The sequence below is a fragment of the Benincasa hispida genome, chromosome 9 (assembly GCF_009727055.1).
Source record: "Benincasa hispida cultivar B227 chromosome 9, ASM972705v1, whole genome shotgun sequence".
NCBI lineage: Eukaryota > Viridiplantae > Streptophyta > Magnoliopsida > Cucurbitales > Cucurbitaceae > Benincasa > Benincasa hispida.
In genome coordinates this window covers 1,401,026-1,422,132 of record NC_052357.1, presented here as the reverse complement: position 1 = coordinate 1,422,132, position 21,107 = coordinate 1,401,026, and the positions used below count along the sequence as shown (strand labels likewise).

Here is a 21,107-nt window from a genome sequence, read left to right as displayed (position 1 = left end):
AGCAGCGGCAGAGATGGGACGACTCAGCTTGTCGAGGGTTGAACTTTCGACTTATGTAGGTCGAATGTTCAACATTCAACAAGTTTCCAAGCAAAGTATCGTCGAGTTCTCAACCCTCGACATCCACCTTCGTCGAATTCTCAACCCTCGATATCTAGCCTCAACAGACAAAACTACCCCAAATCTCTAATTAGTTTTAAAACAACCATATTTTTCTAATAAGTTTTTAAATCTACAATATTCAAATAAAAGATCCGAAAATAGTGAGATCAACAAATATAATCAATAAAATTAATTGTTATTATAAATATTATACAATATAGATGCCTATCCCAACCATATGTCCTTAAATATGTTACTCCATGTGTCACAAATTTATACATGGTTAGTGTCCTAATAGCCACATTCTACATGTCAATTCTCCTATAAATAGTGGTCATTTATGCATTTTGTAGGATGGAGGAAATTATCCTAATAGCCACATCCTACATGTCAATTCTCCCACATATATATTTATTATTTTATATTCTTTTTCTATTTATTATATTATATATTATTATTATATTTATTTATTATTATATTATATTTTTCATATCCGTATTCCTGTTGTGCTCCCCAATTTTACAACACGTTATCAGCACGAGCTCTTGTCATTTTTCCCGCTAAAGGTAGGTTCTAAAGGTATGTCGATTTTTTTCTCTTCGTTATAATTAATAAATTTAATGTTATTTTGCATATTCAATATTTATTAAATTTCTAACATAAGTACAACATTTATGATAGTGTTGCCATGACAAATCTCATAAAATTAGAATTTGCCGCCCTTGATATTAACGACAATAATTATTTGTCATAGGTACTTGATGTCGAAATCCACTTGGATGCTATGAATCTTGGAGAGACTATTAAAGAGGGAAATATGACATACAATCAGGACAACGCAAAAACTATGATTTTCCTTCGTCATCATATCCACGAGGGATTGAAAATGAAGTATCTTACAATAAAAGATCCCCGTATCTTGTGAAAAAATATAAAAGAGAGGTATAATCATCAAAAGATAGTTATTCTTACTAAAGCTCGTTATGAGTGGATGCATTTGAAGCTACAAGATTTTAAATTAGTAAGTGATTACAATTTCGCATTATCTAAAATTAGTTCAAAATTGTTGTTATGTAGAGAAAAAATTACTGATGTTGATATGTTAGAGAAGACATTTTCTACATTTCATGTCTCGAATATGCTCCTGTAGCAGTAATATCGAGATAAAGTTTTAAACAGTATTATGAACTAATTTCATGTCTTCTCGTGGCCGAATAAAATAACGAGTTATTGATGAACAACCACGAATCTAGACCAACCGAAACAACACCATTCCCTGAAGTGAATGCTGTGAATTTTAATAATAATCGTGGTCGAGGTTGTGACCATGGCAGAGGAAGAAATATTATTTTCGTGGTGGTCGTTCTAATCATTTAAATTTCAAAAGAACCACACAAAATGATGATCATAAAGGAAAATCTCCACAAGATAAAAGTTCAAAAAGTGTTGAAAATAAATGTTTCCGATGCGGAATGACTGGGCATTGGTCACGTACCTGTCGTATGTCAAAACACTTAGTTAACCTCTATCAAGTCTCTCTGAAAGAAAAAGAGAAAAATGTGGAAGCAAATTTTGCATATTAGGATAATGATATATTTGACCCATCCCATATGACAAATTTGGATGTGGCAGACTGTTGGGGTTGATGCCCTAAAGTCTCGTGTCCTGTAGTTTATAAATAGTTTGTATGAATGCTTGTGTTGTATAATATATGATATTTTACTTCACATCTTGTATTTTGCTCAGTTTCACGTTTTATTTGTTTTACCACAAACCAATAAACATAACATCCTTGGTTATTTGTATGTAACTCAAGAATGTATATGGTGACATACAAGTGGATCATGTCTTGAGTGATAACCAAAATGGTCTGTAGTATATGGAAATAGGATGGAAACCTTATCCTGGTAATGCTACGGATGCGACCCGCTTTGTGAAATGGTCACAATTGTGATGACTTGTCACAGATGGTCTGATCCTGATCATTCGTGTTGGGGACATATGAGCGGGGGCGTCCTATACAAAGAGTTTGTATAAGACCTGACCACGAAGTGTTAACGTCTCATTATATAACATCGTTCATGTCACACCCCGTACCAGATTATCCTCTTAACCTGAACGGAATGGTGACTGTAGCAGTTACTAACCCTTTTATTGGCACTTACTGCCTATCTTACCTGTTAAATAATACTCAAACCCTGAATACATACATATTAACTCAGAACTTTACACATTTACATCACAGGGTTTCGCAGCATTGTTTATACATGGATATTATAACCTAGTGAGCCCCATCAAGAATACTAGTCACTAGACAGACACATGTGTACTAACTAATACAGGTCTTCAATACGCTTCCTTCAACCTATTTCTTTGAGTGGCAGAGCAGAATAGAATAGTCCTTTGGGAACTGAACGCTACCTGAAAAAGAAAAACATTCGAAAACGTGAGCTGGAAGCCCAGTGAGTGACTTAATAAAAATATAATTCTCATGCTTAAAACCAAAAGGTACCTGAAAAAGAAAAACATTCAAAAACGTGAGCTAGAAGCCCAGTGAGTGACTTAATAAAAATATAAATCTCATGCTTAAAACCGAAAGCTTGAGAACATAATATTGAAACTAGAGTATACCAAGCAAACATATACATAAAACCTTTAAAACCACCATTAACATCATTATTCCTCAGTTGAGAACGAGTATACATCGCTCTAGCTCCCAACATCTGTTATTAGCTAAGAGACCCATACCTCGGCTTCTCATTCAGACCTGTCTATGTGCTCATGGAGTTTTCTATGTACCGTCAACACCTTAGGTACATTTATTCAGATTCCTTCCTTACCTTTGGTATCTGGCTCACTCAAGCTATCAAGTTCTCAAAAAGCATTTAAAGAATAGTTCTCAAATATGGCATAGAAAACTCTTTAGGATACCTTCCCTACCTTCAGTATCCCTTTCAGTATATTTAGGAATACTAACGCATGTACTTTGACAATCTTAGGTATTTAAAGCATAGTACATCAAGCTTCATACGACCTTAGCTTTAACCCTAACGCATGCTTCATACTTTGCAAAATAAAATCATGTTGAACTAGCTTGTAAAACTATTAGCATGCGTAGATATGGGAAACATACTTGGAAAACTTATACATTAGTAACATCTTGCGTTGATAAACATTCATAAGCATTAGCAATTCCAAAACTATCCTTCTAGCCTAGAAGAAGATATGACTATCTTTATCCTTAGTTGAGAGTGAATTATCAGATCTAACTCTCAATGCAACCTTAATCGAGGAGAACCCTTTCGCTCAATCCCTCGACGTCATATTCCCTACGTGCACGTGGTTATAACTGAGTATCGTCATACCTTAGGTACTTGACTAGGATACCTTCTCATTGTCCTTCAGTATCTTTAGGATACCTTCTCTTGTTCTTCAGTATCCGTCATATAACTAGTCATAAACATTTAGTTAAAAGGATACCTTCTCATTGTCCTTCAGTATCTGTCATATAACTAGTCATAAACAATTAGTTGAAAGGATACCTTCTCATTGTTCTTCAGTATCCGTCATATAACTAGTCATAAACATTTAGTTGAACACTAAAGATTAGTGCTCAAATCATCATACTAATTCATCCATCATACTGGTTCATCATAAAAATGGAGTTACTTAAACATACTGAAAGTATTTGGACAAGATAACATATCTAAATCATGTCAATTCCATGGAAAACATGCTTTACTTAGCATGAGAAACCGTTTCACAAATATGTTGCTTGGCAATTCATTTAAACACTTAGCATGGGAAATATCTTCAAGAATTCTTAGTTTCTAAATCATTAAAACAGTAAATCATCACATGGTCACTCACAGCTCGTTGGCCTCTTAACGGGTTATACGCCTCTCCTAGTTTTTCTTGGCTTGAAAGGACATAATTCTCGGTTAAACTACTTAGAATTCTTAGCAAAATACCTCAAATAGTTCATTTACTAATGCAACTTTCATCATCAAAGACAACTTTACTAGCGAGATTCTCCTCATGAGCGAGATTCTTCTTATGAGCGAGATCAAGCTTTTCCTAGCGATACTCCCTTACCAGTGATACCACGGATACCAGCGATACTCACCTTACCAGCGATACCAGCAATACTCAGCCTAATTTCTAGCGAGATTCAGCCCAATTTCTAGCGAGATTCCCTTCTAGAGTGAGATCCTCATTACAAAATCTCTGCTATAATCTCCACGGATGAGTTATTTGCTTGTTCCTCTCAAGCAGCTAATCTGCTTATGCACAGATTCTCTGTTCACTTAAAATTTAAGCTCAAAATTCCTCGTCGTTTTAATCTGGAGATTCAAAACTTCATCGTTGGCCCCAATTCAAGCAGCTGCCTTTCAACAATTTCCAGTTCAAACTTCAAAATTATATAACTCGATTTCCAGGCCTCATCTTAAAAAGTTCCATTCTACAAAGTTGTTCATAACTGAGTTAACAATATTACTTGAAATTTTTAGCTCAAAATGCTTCGTAATTCGTTCTGGAGCTTCAATTATTCCCTGATGGCCTAGATTCACCTGAGAAACGAACCCTTCATATTTATTTTGCCACTCCGGCCTTATTCTGGCGAGTTTTCCTTCCAGCAGCCCAACCACAGAAAATAGACATAGAGCTTTCGAATGCCATAGAATTACACAAATAGCCTAAGTAGTTTGTCCAAACCGACCTAATGAATTCGTCCTTCTTGCTTATATTACCGCCCAAAATCCAGCATGAACCCTCCTTGTGCCACTTGGCCCACTATTGGTGATGAAGGCTAGGATTTAGCAAAAATCCTTTTTCTAACTTCACTCACAATATTACTTCAGCACTACATCTTATTAGATGGCATGGTCTCATTCATATGCTTATTATGCATTCCATCATCAAGCATGACCTTCCTTAGCCTAGCCGGGTTTTGTCCTACTTTTACACCTAGCTACCCAAGAGCCTATTTCTTCTTACTTCTTTCTTCTACCCTTCCTAAGGCATGGCTTCATTTAGCTCATTAGAAGATATCATATTACTTACTCTTACTTGAAGTAATTAGGGTTTGGGTTTTATAATTCATGACAAAGACTTCACTTCACTAGGATGACCATAGGTAACATGACCTCAATCCTGAGTGAGTTAAGAACTCCTGCCATTGAGGGCGGTCCTTTGATTTGTATGGGTGCGAGTGGCCAAGTCACCGATTCAAACCTACCATTTTGGGGATTCGTCTAATTTGGGAGCTGGAAACTCAGCTACATAGGATGGAATTCACTCCTTCCTCAAAGTAGGGGTAAGTAGATAGATAGCTCCCTTAAGAACTGTTCCAAGGCTTGAACGATGTGGCGCCACACACCTTCTCTTGGCCCGAGAGGTGTTCACACATAGTTAGACTATGTTGTATTGTTCGTTAGAGGAATCAATGGTACTTAAGAAGTGAGATGTAACTACAGGGGCAAAACGGTAAATTGGCCTAGCTATACTTACGAGCATCTGTGAAGGGTCACTGTACTCATGATTAGTTATATCTGATGGACACAGAAATATATCTGTGGTAAGAAGAGTTCAGCTGTGGGTTTTTAGTGGAATGCTTGACAGTTAACGGATGGTGGATCTCGTGGCTAAAGAGTTTAGTCAGCTATTCATGGACCGTTGGAGCTTCGAGCCACAGGTCCATTAGGTCCCTTGGGTAGTTTGGATAAAGTCAAGAATCAGTGTTTGGGTCAGTTTGAAATGTTCAAATTGACAAGAGGAAGTTCGATTATATATGCTATAATTGGACGGGTTAATTATATATGATATAATTGGCTAACTATATGAGATACATTATTGGGGGAAATTAGATATAAATATGATTTATATCAAGTAGAGGAGAAATTACTATAGTAGATATGTGATATCAAACTATAAGGTAAGAATATAATATGATTATATTTATTAATTATATGATAATTGGCCTAAAATTTCTCTCAGACATGCGTTAGTGGGAGCAGCTGCGTCGGTTGTTGTAACCGAAGAATAAAATGAAATTTTGTTTCATTTTGCAAAAGTTCTAAAGGTTCGAAAAATTTTGGCATCGGTGTGGAAATGTTAAACGATCGCATAGTCGAGAGCCTGTACGATAGTCGCTCAGCACCTAAATGATCGCACACCTCGCGCCTCAATGATCCACGCTAGTTGCTAAACGATCGGATAGCTTTTCTAGACGATCATATAGTGTGACTTGTTTTCTAAACAATCGTCTACCTTTTATTAAAAATTCGTTTAGTAAGACCTACACGATCGTGTAGCTTCTTTTAAACGATAAACACTTAGCTATACGATAGCTTCCTTTTCTCTCCCACTTGCTTATCGTCTATACGATTAGTTCTTTCTCCAACCTCTACCAAACTCATCAAAGACCACACTTTGGATTCTCACTCCGAGAATACCAAGGGCTCCATTTTGGTGGTGTCGTCCTTGCTGCATTCACTTGTTCGTGATTGATCATGCTGCTGCAGCCGACGTATTTGCTGGGTGATAGAGATCGCGCGTAGAGGTCTTTCGCTACATTTGAGTTCCAAAGCTTGAAGAGCGTCTTCAACTAGTATGAGAACTCTTTCCCTTATTCTTTAGTGTTCAAAGCACGCCGTTAATTATTGTTTATTTTCATAGCTATATGTTAGAATGTATATGTTGTATTTCGGTCATGGTGAAATAGGAAAGATCCGACTGCACTCATGGATGCTCTTCGTTAAGAGATCCTTCGATTGGTATCAGAGACAGGTTTTGATATTCCAATTTCATTGTTGCAACGAATTACATATACGTTCTTGGTGGGTGCATTTCTACTTTGTTTAATCATTAAATGATTGTGGATGTGCGGATTAATGGATGTTTTCGTGGATGTTAGCCTCGGTTTGATTTAATTCTTTTACATTTGTGGTTGTTTGTAAAGGCCCCTGCGTTTTTGGGCATTAATAAGTAATTCAAAGTCTGTTTGAGTCTTGAGTCGTTCGTGAAGAAGATCGGAGCAAGCATTGCAGTTCTTCAAGGAATGAGACGATCAAGGGCTGATCGCGTCGTGTAGACGATGAGGTAAGCGATCGCTAAGTATCGGGTCGTGTAGACGATGGGATGCTCGCGTATCATTTCACGTGCACGCTGGGCGATTTCCTACCTTTGGAGTTTACTACACGATAGAGTCCTCCTGGCGGTTCAAGACCCAGACCGCCTATGAACCAGTTCGCTCAATGAAAAATGTAATAGATAGGGTTATTTCATTCTGGTTTTTGTAAAGGCTCATCCGAGTCCATTAATCCTTAGTTTAATACATGCGATGTATGTTTCTTATATGTCATATGGTATGCACATATAGTCAATCCCACCTTAGGTTATGCAATGATCATGCATCATCTCTTTATTGTAATTGTTATAATTTAGAGAAGCATTATTTAATTATGTAAGTACATGCTCATGCATTATATAATATAAGAGTTATATTTATGCATGCATAAAAAACATTAACATGCATCATCTTTATATTATAATTGTTATGATATAAGGATGAATCAAAGCATGTTTGCTTGGTTATTATGTGTTATATAAAAGTTATGTATAGTAATGACCGGACATTGCATGAAGCATGACACATAGGTTTCTTTATAACGTTATAAACACCTCGTTGTGCGCAATGGGTTTTTAGTTGTTTCTTTTTAAAAGTTAAAGAGAAATTAGAACTAAAAGAAATAAGAAAGTCATGCATGCTCACTTAGGTAATTTGTGGTTTTAAAGTGTTTAGAACTTGGATCATATAGACCTAAGATCACGGTTCTAATATGATTAGCAACCCTAAGGTTTTAATCTTTTAATCAATTTAATAGGATTAAATTGGCTAATAAAAGGTTAAAGTGTAGCAAATCTATCTATAAGGGACCTTTTGTCAAAGGCGGGTTCTGTCTAGGCTAGGTATTTTAAATTGACAGAAATTAACATCCCTAATCTGGGCACTTACCTAAAATGGTGAAATTAGATAGATTTGATGCATGCATGAATGTTAAGGAAATCCATTAAAGTGTTTAAATGTGACTACTTGAATTGTTCATATTTCTAGACAAACGCTGTTTATGAACGGGAATTAAAAAGAGCGACTTAGACTAAAATCAGTAGCTGAATTTTCAGGTTAATGGACCCCTAGGTAGAACATTCGGTGGAGGTACTTAGGACATAAGATGCTTCACTTAAACCTTTTACGTTTCTTCCTAAATAGTCCACACCGTGAGATCTACCCTCGGCCTCGAGGCACCTTTGACGTGTCCCCCTAACGGATGGTGTTTGGGTAGGTCAATATCAAGGTGGATGTAGAAAGTGTTCATAGTAAGTGGAAGCGAGAAGTGCGACAGTATATCCCTCGGTCTCCCTGGTTAGGTTGAATAAAGTTACTGTGCTTCACCTCGAGGCACCCTGGGAGTGTCCCCCTAAAGGATGGCAATTTTGCACGTTTCTTTATTTGATCTCTTGTAAAAGGATTAGGTAACTTAGTCTCTTGTCCTAATCTGCTTCTTTCCTATGGTGGGCTCATTAGGGCGGGACTCTGACACCGAAAGCAAGGGGTCATACTTACACAGAATTGTTAAAGGTTAACAGTACTGGACCAAAAAATGGTGGTTGTTAGGTTAAGTTCCAAGAGTTGGTTCTGCCTAATGGTTGAGAATGTCTCATCCCAGCGAAAGGGTAACTGATCACCCCACTAATGAAGTTTTGTCTTACCTCACTGAGGCATCATTGCAAAATAGAAGTTTGTAACTTAGGGTACTTGAAACTATTTTGCAAAAATGATTGTTTTAAAAGTTGTTTAGCAAAATCTAATAAAGTTTTGTTTGTATTTTCAACAACAACTCTTTAAAATGGCAACAACCACGTTGGCTTTGTTAAGCATCGAAAAACTAACTGGCGATAATTTTGCAACATGGAAACACATGATCACGATGATCCTAATCATCAAGGATCTCATGTTCGCTCTCACGGAGGCCTGTCCTCCTATTCCAGCTCCAAATTTCGCTCAAAATGTTCGGGAGGTATACAAGCGATGGACACAGGGGAATGAGAAGGTCGGAGCCTACATCTTGGCAAGTTTTTCTGAAGTCTTGGCCAAGAAACATGAGCCTATGGTCTCAATGCATGAGATCATGGAGTCCCTGTGGGGGATGTTTGGACAACCGTCTGAATAGTTTATGCATGAGACTTTTAAATACATATTCAACTCCAAAATTGAAGAAGGCACCTCTGTTCATGAACATGTGCTTAACATGATGGTCCACTTTAATGTGGTGGAGTTGAATGGGTCTACCATCGATGAGGGCAGCCAGATTAGCATAATCCTGTGTTCATTGCCGGAGAGCTTCCTGCACTTTGTTAGCAATGTGATTCTTAACAAAGTGAAATATAACCTTACAACTCTCCTCAACGAGTTGCAGACCTACCAATCTTTACTGAAAAGTAAGGAGAGGAAGAAGGGTGAAGAAAATGTTGCTTCATCCTCCAGGATGTTCCATAGAGGTTCGACCTCAAGAATGAAGTCTGCACCTTCTACTTCTAACTCTGTAAAGGGGAAGACGAAGAAGGGTGGTAAGGGAAAAGGGAAGGCACCTACTAACCCACCGCTTGTCGCCCCAAGGAGGCGTCCATCGGTTGAAAAGGAAAGTTTTTCCACTACAACCAAGATGAGCACTGGAAGAGGAATTGTCTTCGGTATCTGAAAGAGAAGAAAGCAGCCAAGGCTAAGGCCAAGACCGATAAAGTTAAATATGATTTACTAGTTCTTGAAACCTGTTTAGTGGAGAATAATGATTCAGCCTTGATAATTGATTCGAGTGCCACTAACCACGTTTGTACTTCTTTTCAGGGGATTAGATCTTGGCAGCAGTGCGAGGCTGGTGAAATGACGATGCGGGTAGGCACCGGGCATGTCGTCTCAACTGTGGCAGTGGGAGGGCTCCAGTTAGCTTTGCATAATATGTTTCTTGTTTTGAATGGTGTATATATTGTTCCCGAACTAAAGAGAAACATTATTTCTGTAAAGTGTTTATTGCAATATAAATATACTATCTTTTTTAATGTGGATAAAACGTTTATTCATAAAGATGGTGTTTTTATTTGTACTATAAATTTGGAATCGAATTTATATGTGCTAAGGCCGTTAGTCATTAATTCCCCTCATAATACTGAATTGTTTAGAACTGTCGTAACTCAATCAAAACGTCGATGTATTTCTCCAAAAGAAAATGCCCATCTTTGGCATCTATGTTTAGGGCACATAAATCTCAATAGGATTAAGAGATTGGTGAAGAATTAACTTCTAAGTGAGTTAGAAGAAAATTCTTTACCAGTGTGCGAGTCTTGCCTTGAGGGTAAGATGACTAAACGACCTTTTACTTGAAAAGGTTATAGAGCCAAAGAGCCTCTTGAGTTAGTACATTATGACCTTTGTGGTCCTATGAATGTGTGAGCCCGAGGTGGCTACGACTATTTATCAGTTTTACTGATGATTGCTCCAGGTACGAGTATGTTTATCTTATGCAACAGAAATTTGAATCCTTTGAAAAGTTCAAAGAGTTCAAGGTTGAAGTTGAAAACGCATTGGATAGACGGATTAAAGTACTTTGATCGAATCAAGGTGGAGAGTTTTTGAACTCAGCATTCCAGGACTATTTGATAGAACATAGAATCGTTTCCCAACTCTCAACACTGGGTACACCTCAGCAGAATGGTGTAGCGGAGAGGAGAAATAGAACCTTGTTGGGCATGGTTCGCTCGACGATGAGTTACGTTTCCTTATCGGACTTGTTTTGGGGTTTCGCAGTGGAGGCTGCGATATACATACTCAACTGTGTTCCCTCCAAGAGTGTTGCAAGAACACTTCTGGAGTTATGGAACGGGTGTAAAGCTAGTTTACGTCACTTTCACATTTGGGATTGCCTTGCACATGTGCTTGAGGCTAATCCCAAGAAGTTTGAACCACGGTCAAGGTTATGCATCTTTGTAGGCTACCCCAAAGGTACACGAGCGAGTTATTTTTATGATCCGACGAAAAATAGGGTGTTTGTTTCAACGAATGCTACTTTCCCGGAGGAGGATCATATAAGGGACCACAGTCCATGAAGTAAAGTCATGTTGCGTGAGCTTTTCAATGAAACTATTGAAACTTCAATAAGAGTTGTTGAAGAGCCTGCTACATCAGCAAGAGTTGTTGATGGAAGTTCATCTAATAGGTCGATTCCATCTCAAGAGTTAAGGGAACCTCAACATAATGGGTGTTGGGGTTGATGCCCTAAAGTCTCGTGTCCTATAGTTTGTAAACAGTATATACAAACATCTGTGATTGTTAATATACTTCACGTCTTGTTGTTTTGCTCGATTATTTGTTTTATTTACTTTACCACAAACCAAAAAACATAAACTCCCTAGTTATTTGTATGTGACTCAAGCATGTATGTGGTGACATACAAGTGGATCATGTCTTGAGTGATAACCAAAATGCTTTGTACTATATGGATATAGGAGGGAAACCTTATCCTGGTAATGCTACGGACGCGACCTGCTTTGTTCAATGGTCGCAAGTGTTATGACTTTCCATAGATGGTCTGATCCTGATCATTCGTGTTAGGGACATGCGAGTGGGGGCGTTCTATATAAAGAGTTTGTATAAGACCTGACCACGAAGTGTTAATGTCTCGTTATATAACACCGTTCATGACAGAGACTTCACTTCACTAGGATGACAATAGGTAACATGACCTCAATCTTGAGTGAGTTAGGAACTCCTGCCATTGAGGGCGGTCCTTTGATTTGTATGGGTGCGAGTGACCAAGTCGTCGATTCAAACCTACCATTTTGAGGATACGTCTGATTTGGGAGTTAGGAACTCAACTACACAAGATGGAATTCACTCCTTCCCTGAGGTAGGGGTAAGTAGACAGATATCTCTCTTAAGGGCTGATTCTGGGGCTTGAACGATGTGGCACCACACACACCTTCTCTTGGCCCGAGAGGTGTTCACACATAGTTGGACTATGTTGTATTGTTCATTAGAGGAATCAGTGGTACTTAATGAGTGAGATGTAACTACAAGGGCAAAACGGTAAATTGGCCCAGCTGTACTTACGAGCATCTGTGAAGGGTCATCGTACTCATGATTGGTTATATCCAATGGATACAGAAATATATCTGTGGTAAGAAGAGTTCAGTTGGCTGTTGGTCTTTAATGGAATCACTGATAGTTAACGGATGGTGAATCTCGTGGCTAAAGATTTTATTCAGCTATTCATGTACCGTTGGAGCTTCGAGCCACAGGTCTATTAGGTCACTTAGGTAGCTTGGATAAAGTCGAGAACCAGTGTTTGGGTTAATTTGAAATGTTCAAATTGACAAGAGGAAGTTCAATTATATATGATATAATTTGACTGGTTAATTATATATGATATAATTGTCTAAATGTATGAGATACATTATTTTAGAGGAAATTAGATATAAATATGATTTATATCAAGTAGAGAAAAAATACTATAGTAGATATATGATATCAAACTATAGAATATAAATATAATATGATTATACTTATTAATTAATTAAATTAATTGATTAATTATTTAATAATTAACCAATTAATTGACGTTTGAAGGTGAGAACATAGGGCCGCGAAGGTTAAGATATCCGGTGGGTTAAAGTTTGAAAATCATTTTCATTTTAGAATTAATTCAGTCATGCTTTTGATATCCCGCGCCCAAAAAGAAACCGTTAAAAAGAGATCACGAGAGCATATACGATAGAATCTCATTCGTCTAAACGATCGTCTAGTTCACGCGTTCTCTAAACGATTGTATACCTCTTTCATAAACGATCGTTCAGTTTTTCCTAAATGATCGTGTAGTTCTACTATACGATAAGCATCTCTACTATACGATAGCAGAGTTCTTCTCGTGCGCGCTTGTCGTCTACACGAAGTCTTCTCCTCCGTCCTCTACCAAACTCACCAGAGCCCAATCTTTGGGTTTTTGATGCCAAGGATAATTGGGTTTCCCTTGTGGTGGTGTTGTCCCATCGGCCTTGTTCGTGTACGTTCGGATCGTGTAGTAACAGTTGATAGACTCGCCGGGTGCTGGTAGATCGGTTGGAGTTTTCCGCTGCTTTGGGTCCACGCATACAAAGACCGTCTTCCTCTGGTATGAACCCTTTTTCTATATGTTTTATTGTATTCTAAGCATGCCATTGATGGATTTAATTTGCATAACTGTTAGTATGGAATGTATATCGTTGAGGATCCGTTATCTGGGTTTCACCAAAATCCTTGCTATGGTAGCAGATGACGACGTTGAGGATCCGTTGTCTTATCAGAAGGCAATAGAGGATGTTGGCCAGGATGAATAGGTCAAGACCATGGATCTCGAGATGGAGTTGATGTACATCAACTCGGTATGGGATCTTATAGATCAACCTGATGGGGTAAGACCTGTAGGTTGTAAATGGATCTACAAGCGCAAACAGGGTACTGATGGGAAGGTACAGACCTTCAAGGCTCAACTTGTGGCAAAGGATTATACATAGGTAGAGGGAGTCGACTATGAGGAGACTTTGTCGCCTGTTACCATGTTAAAGTCGATCCGCATCCTCCTGTTCATTGCAGCTTATTATAATTATGAGATCTGGCAAATGGACGTCAAGACGACCTTTTTGAATGGCAATCTTGAGGAGACCATTTACATGGTGCAACCCAAGGGATTCATAGCCCAAGGTCAAGAGCAAAAGGTTTCCAAACTGAATCGGTCCATTTATGGACTGAAATAAGCATCTCGATCTTGGAACATACGGTTTGATACTGCGATCAAGTCGTATGGCTTTGACTAAAATGTTGATGAACCTTGGGTCTACAAGAAGATCATCAATGCTTCATTAGTCTTGTTAGTATTGTACGTAGACGATATTGATGATCGTATTTATGAAGTGGAAATATGGATGATATGCGTTTGCACTTAAGTTTCCCCAGTGAAATTCAACTGTAAATTCCTCTGAGTTTTCTGGTAAGTCCAGGGTCGAACACAGGGACTTGTGAAAATAGGTTATGTTGGTAATTTTGATGAAAACTTTGCGGTAACCAAGTAAATAAATAAGCGTTGGGTTTGTTGTTTGCTTTGATGAAAAAGAAATAAATAAAGGTGGCGGATTTGAGAAAAGATAGTTGCGTTCATAGATGCAATGAGTATGAGATGAACGGGTTGAGAAGATCTTTAGCTAACGGTACTGGGGAATGCGTCAGACTATGCGATCATGTTACAACCATGCACAACAAGTCATTTTCCAATGTAAATGTGATGCTCCTAAATCTAGGATGCATGTGTTGAATGCAAAATGTCCATAGAGCTCATCCCTAAGTCTTTACTCTTGTCCTATGCGATGATGCAAAATGCATGAAAGCAAGGTGACCGCATACAATTATATTCTATCTCTAGGATACATGCGATGCGTTGATAACAAATAGTGCTCATTCCTAAGCACCTATCTCTCGTTTATGCATTCTAATCTGGCTCTTCCGAGTCTAGATTCTAACCTGACCTTCCTAAGTCTAGATCCTGTCCTTAGACTACCCTCCCGAGTATCTCTAATGGACGAATGAAGTATACATAAACAAGATAATCGCAAAGAATGAAGATTCCCTAGTTGTGCTAGCTAAATGCTTCTCAACCCATTCAACTGATTTAGCTACTCATGAGTGAATAACAGAGAGTGAACAGATATAGAGAAAGAAATTCCATTCTTATAAATAATTTGAGTACAAGATGACAATGGAAAGTAAAGGTAGAGAGCCTGGTAGAAATTCCTTGCTGATTGAGGCTTCTGAAATCTCTATTCTGATCTAAAGATGTTCCCGCTTGCGCAGGCATCGGCCCTCTCTCTGTCCTTGGAGCTTCTGGCGCCCTCCCAAGCTTACCGGAACGATCTATCGGCACAACTTCTTCCCTCACGTCCGCCGTAAAATGAAAGAAAACTAAGAACACAGACGTGCGACTTCGAGAACAAAAGATTGTAAAAATGGTGAACCCCTTTTCTGAAGAATGCACTTGGTATTTATAGAGCATCCATGGTGAAAGGCGGCTTCTCTCTCCTTGTTGTACAGATGGGACAGCTTTAATTCCTGACTGATGCGCCACATAATTTTCACCGATAAAGCTGAATGTACTTTACCGTTATCAGTTGTCAACTTAATTTGGATTCGATTGTTATCAGCTTTCTATCCCATCATTCTTAATTATCCTTTCACCCGGATGCGCCCACCATGTTGTGCTGACCAAGTTGCGTCGATCCTTCTCGGGTGAATGTTTGCAAGCACAATCAACGCAAAGCCTTGCGGTGAAGTTGCGCTCGACCAATGATTTCCTATGATTGCAATTTTGCATTGCATTAACGTAGATTCTGCACAAAAATACAATGATCAACTGTTCTAATGCGCTGAATGCATGCGACTGCAATATTATAGAATTTATGCTTAATGGACGCAATTTAACATATTTCATCAACGCCATCCAACATTGTTTAAGAACTTAGTACTATGATAACGTGCATTTCTGCCTGTTATCATACCCCAAAATTTAAACAATGCTTGTCCTCAAGCATAAGCTAAAGATTCCTTTAGCAAGTCAACCGCAAAGTTCTTTTCCTAGATTTCTCAAGAATACTTTGTTCAAATCCTATATACCAGAATTTTCTTAAGTCTTATTCAAGTCTCTTCTTAAAATATTTCTAAGACCTAGGGACTGCAAGCTTACCATTCAAATGGACTTTACTAAATTCCGAAACATCGCATGATTTATTTCAAAAAAGAAAATTTTCTTCCGGGGTGTCAAATGATTTTATCCTTGCATAAAAATTTTCTTCATTGCTTATTTTTCTTTGACCTTGTGCTGATCCAAGTGCCTTGCCTTCGTTTTGGCTTGCCCCCACGTGTGTCATACGGATATCTAACTACGAGCAATGCACTCTTTCTCAGACTAAACTCATACCGATTTGGCAATGGAGTTGCGGTCATTGATTTATGCGTTGATCCTGATGACTTACTGATAACTGGCAGAAATACCAGTTATTATAAGCCTTTTATTTAGAATTATGAGGGCTAATAGGTAGAAAACGCAGTGATAATACTTACAATTTGTGAAAAATTGAGTTTTGCGTCTATAAGCACCTAAAACCTCACTGACCCAATATTATGCATTATTTCGTGCCAAAGTGTCTATTTTTGTAGCTATCGCATGAATCAAACACATGCGTTTGTAATAAGCAATCAAAGACAAATACATGTGCTGAAGCCAGGCGACTGCAAGAGACGAACGCAGACAGCAACCCCATCGTCCAACACATGGAAGTTGAGGTAAACGCATGCGTCCAATGCATGGAGAACGCGGTGAACTAATAGAGATTGATGCCACGGAGTGACAGCCATAATAGAAGATCGCAAGATGGGTAGAACGCATTGATAACTTCAGCTAAATTAAGCTCGGACACATACCTTGGGAGTATCAACACTGTCTCTTATACACATCTAGATGTGTATAAGAGACAGTCTTTCTTTCTGCCTCAAGGCAGAAGTTTGTGATCACATATGAGTACTTGAAAGAGGTTTCCAGTGAGAATTCTTCATCTCCACAACCCAGATCGAGTGACGATCAGAGCATTCGCCAGAGATAGAGCTCGAGAGAGACATCTCTACCATTCAACCATGGCACCACCGGCAGCCTTGACGCAGAGTCCTTCATCTCCCTTTTAATCTCTGTATTGTATTACATTTTAGCTTGAGATATTAAAATATTTTGTGATCAATGCAAATCTTAATTCCTTCATTACCGTTTTCTTCATCATCTTCATCTCTATCATAGTTTTTATTCAGTGTTTATTTATCAAAGTCAATCACATGCTTAATCGTGTAGCCTAGAGATAGGACGCATGTAACAACCCACCGAGAGGTGTGCGTTGTGCAAGTATAAGTGAGTTAATCCTCTTTGCTTGGTGAAAGGCTGTGGCAACGCCTGTCTATGAGATGTTGCATTGCTTGTCTATAAGTTAAATAGCCACATCTAACTACCTGAGAAGGTAAGGGATGGAACGCACTAAGCAAGGTTCGTATTGTTCCAAGAGATAAGCACACTCTTATGCTCGACGCAACCATGCACTATAGAGATATAGTCATGCGGCTGACCACTTAGAGGTGTGATGTATTAGTACAACAAGTTGGGATTACTCGGGCGATTTAAGATAGTAAACATTACTAGGCATTATTGGTTGTTGTGTTTCTATTTATTCTCATTGCAAGTCTTCTATTGCTCAATCTGTTTAGTTAGGAGTTGGAGTAGTGTATAAAACCTTTAAACCTTCTTCGCTTTATTTTTATTCTTATTCATCGCCTCAAACGCATCACCTCACAAATATTATTGAGTGACAAGTCCCTGTGTTCGACCTCGGATTACCCGAGAAACTTGCGTTTGTGTTATACTTGACGCAAGCGTAAGAAAACTTGTGATAGGAATGCGTGATCATTGCATGCTAAGATTAACGCATCATCATTCCGACGTATGACCTCAGACGCATGGGAGCAAACGCATCAGTTATGTCTAACACATGATTTCATGTTCAAACTCATCCGTCCTTAAATGATAAAAATAAAACAAAACAAAACGCGTCCATAAATTATCCTAACACTTACTTTCGTTTTGGCTTACCCCCACGTGTGTCATGCAGACATCCAACTACGGGTAAATGCCTTTCACAACTTAACTCTTATCAACATGGGTTTTCCATTGCATTGACAGTGGAGTTGTTATTCTCAATATATATATATATATATATATATATATATTGAAATAGCAAGGTCGGAAAGAAATACCCCACCCCCAAATTTAAAATACGGCAATGTTCTCATTGCCAAAAAATTAAAATAAGTCATGCGATGTTCATATAATGCATTGTAAAGAGAGTTTGAAAAAAAGCTAGTAGACCCCTAATTTCTAGAAATATTTATGAGGTGACGATCTTAAGATTAAGTTGACTCTAGTATATATGAAAGACATAGAAGCATATTTTTCATCATTGAAATCATACTTGGCAAAGAAACAGAATGCGATGAACTACTAAATTTATCTACTTGTTAAATGATTGTGGTGATCAAGGAGGATGCGATGATAAAACTTTGAAAAGTAAATTGCAATGTGATAGCACAAACTTTGAAATAAAGATAAGGAAGAGTACACCCCCAAATTTTGCACTGTCGCCTGCATTGTGTATTGATGCATCCATCCTTGCGGCGATCTTTTCTTCTGTGGATTGCAGTGATGGAGTGAGATCATTTGTTCTTCGTGTAACAGCAATCCAGTGCCTTAATCATTGTAAACAGACAAAGAGAGGGTCAAATGATTTTAAAACAAAACAACAATGATGCAGTGATGCAGATATCTTAAATAAAAGTAAAGTGACGAAGGGATACGAGTTCAAGAATCATGTAGGGGGTAATCCGGGTTTTTCAATTTTGTGGAGGCTATTTCTGGCTGGAAATCACCTCTGCAATATGCCTTGACCCACTGTCCATTAACATTAAATGTCCGGCTACCATCCTCAGTGATCAGTTCCACTACACCATGTGGAAATATTTCTTTAATGATGAAGGGACCGGACCAGCGTGATTTTAATTTCCTCGGGAAGAGCCGCAATCTTGAATTGAAGAGTAAGACCTTTTGCCCGACTTGGAAGTTTTTAGCATATATGCGTTTGTCATGCCAACGCTTGGTGTGCTCCTTATAAATCTTCGCATTCTCATATGCGTTGATCCTCCATTCTTCTAGCTCGACCAATTGCATTTTTCGCTCTTCCTCTGCTTTCTTTAAATCAAGATTCAACTTCTTGACTGCCCACAATGCCTTATACTTCAGATCTAAAGGCAAATGACATGCCTTGCCAAATACCAACGCATAGGGGGACATACCTATTGGTGTTTTGAATGCGGTCCGGTATGCCCATAACGCATCATCAAGCTTCATTGCCCAATCTTTCTGCGAAGGCTTTACTACTTTCTCAAGTATCAACTTAATTTCTCGATTGGACACTTCATCCTGACCATTCATTTGCGGATGGTATGCGGTGGCCACTTTGTGGAGGACATTGTACTTGTGCAACAACTCCTTGATATTGTGATTGACAAAGTGGGATCCTTCATCACTTATGATGGCACGAGGAGTGCCAAAACGTGTTAAAATATATTTCTTCAGGAATTGGGAGACTACCGCTGCATCACTTGCGGCGCATGCTATTGCCTCTATCCACTTGGAGACATAATCGACGACTAATAAAATTTAGTGTTTACCATTCGAAGGGGGAATGGTCCCATGAAATCAATCCCCCATACGTCGAATAATTCCAACTCCAAGATAGTGTTCATTGGCATTGCGTTCTTCCATGAAATGTTGCCTGTGCGTTGGCACTGATCACATTTCATTGCATAGTCAGCCGCATCCTTGAATAATGTAGGCCAAAAGAATCCACTTTGCAAAACTTTGGCTATGGCAAGTTGCCCTCCAAAGTGCCCACCATATGGTGAGTCGTGGCATTGTGACAATATGCGTTGTTGAGCAGCATTTGGTACACATAACTGAATAATCTGGTCTGCACCTCTCCTATACAGATTTGTTTCATCCCAATAATAATGTCTGCATTCATTCTTGAGCTTCTTCTGTTGATGATAAGTGTAATCTTCAGGGAATTGTTCACAAACCAAATAATTGACGATGTCCGCATACCAGGTAATTCTTCTATGTGGAATAGCTGCTCATCCGGGAATACGACACTCACCTCAGACTCATTGTGGTCGACTTCAAGATTTTTCAGTCTAGACAAATGACCCGTAACCTGATTCTCTGTCTCCTTCCGGTCAATTATTTCGATATCAAATTCTTGAAGGAAGAGAACCCATCTGATCAACCTCGGCTTTGTGTCCTTCTTTGTCATTAAGTATTTTATCGTTGAGTGATCGGTGTGGATGAGTACCTTGGTTCCCAACAGATATGCCCGAAATTTCTCCAACGCAAAAATCACAACCAAGAGTTTTTTCTCTGTGGTGGTATAATTTGTTTGAGCACGGTTTAAAGTTTTACTCGCATATGCGATGGGATTTTTTTTCTCTTTTGCGCTAAAGTTGCTCCCATCGCATACTCGCTTGCATCACATGTGATTTCAAAAGGCAATGTCCAATCCGGCACAATCAGTACGGGTGCGGTAATCAGTGCATCTTTCAAAACTCTGAATGCATTGAGGCAGTTGTTGTCGAACTCAAATTTTCTGTCAGCCTCTAGCAACGCACTCAGTGGTCGTGCTATCTTAGAAAAGTCCTTGAAAAATCGTCTATAGAATCCAGCATGCCCCAAGAAGCTTCGCACAACCTTCACGCTGGTTGGAGGTGGAAGCTTTTCAATTGCATTGATCTTTGCTTTGTCCACCTCCAACCCCTCCCGGGAGACTTTATGTCCCAACACTATACCCTCCTTGACCATGAAATGACATTTTTCCCAGTTGAGCACTAGGTTTGTCTTTACACATCTCTTCAGAATTTTCTCTAAGTTGGCTAGGCAGACTTCATAAGTGTTCTCATAAACGGAGAAGTCATCCATAAATATTTCCACTGAGTCCTCGAGATAATCTGAAAAGATCACCATCATGCACCTTTGGAATGTGCTTGGCGCATTGCAGAGGTCAAATGGCATGCGACGAAAAGGAAATGTCCCATATGGGCAGGTGAATGTGGTCTTGTCTTGATCTTCAGGAGCTATCATGATTTGATTGTATCCAGCATACCCATCCAAGAAGTAGTAAAAATCATTCCTTGCAAGTCTGTCTAGCATTTGATCGATGAATGGCAGAGGGAAATGATCTTTCTTTGTGGCCGCATTTAACTTGCGGTAGTCCATACATATGCG

General features: G+C 38.7%; 1 protein-coding gene across 1 annotated transcript in view; it reads right to left on the bottom strand.

Moving 5' to 3' along the window:
* LOC120086174 overlaps positions 1–21,107 on the bottom strand; it is a 37,436-nt gene that overhangs the window by 2,047 nt on the left and 14,282 nt on the right. Inside the window, 6 exon segments of the mRNA XM_039042685.1 lie at positions 18,873–19,513; positions 19,516–19,546; positions 19,987–20,316; positions 20,319–20,562; positions 20,665–20,910; positions 21,011–21,096. Of these exon segments, the coding sequence (XP_038898613.1) occupies positions 18,873–19,513; positions 19,516–19,546; positions 19,987–20,316; positions 20,319–20,562; positions 20,665–20,910; positions 21,011–21,096 (1,578 nt within the window).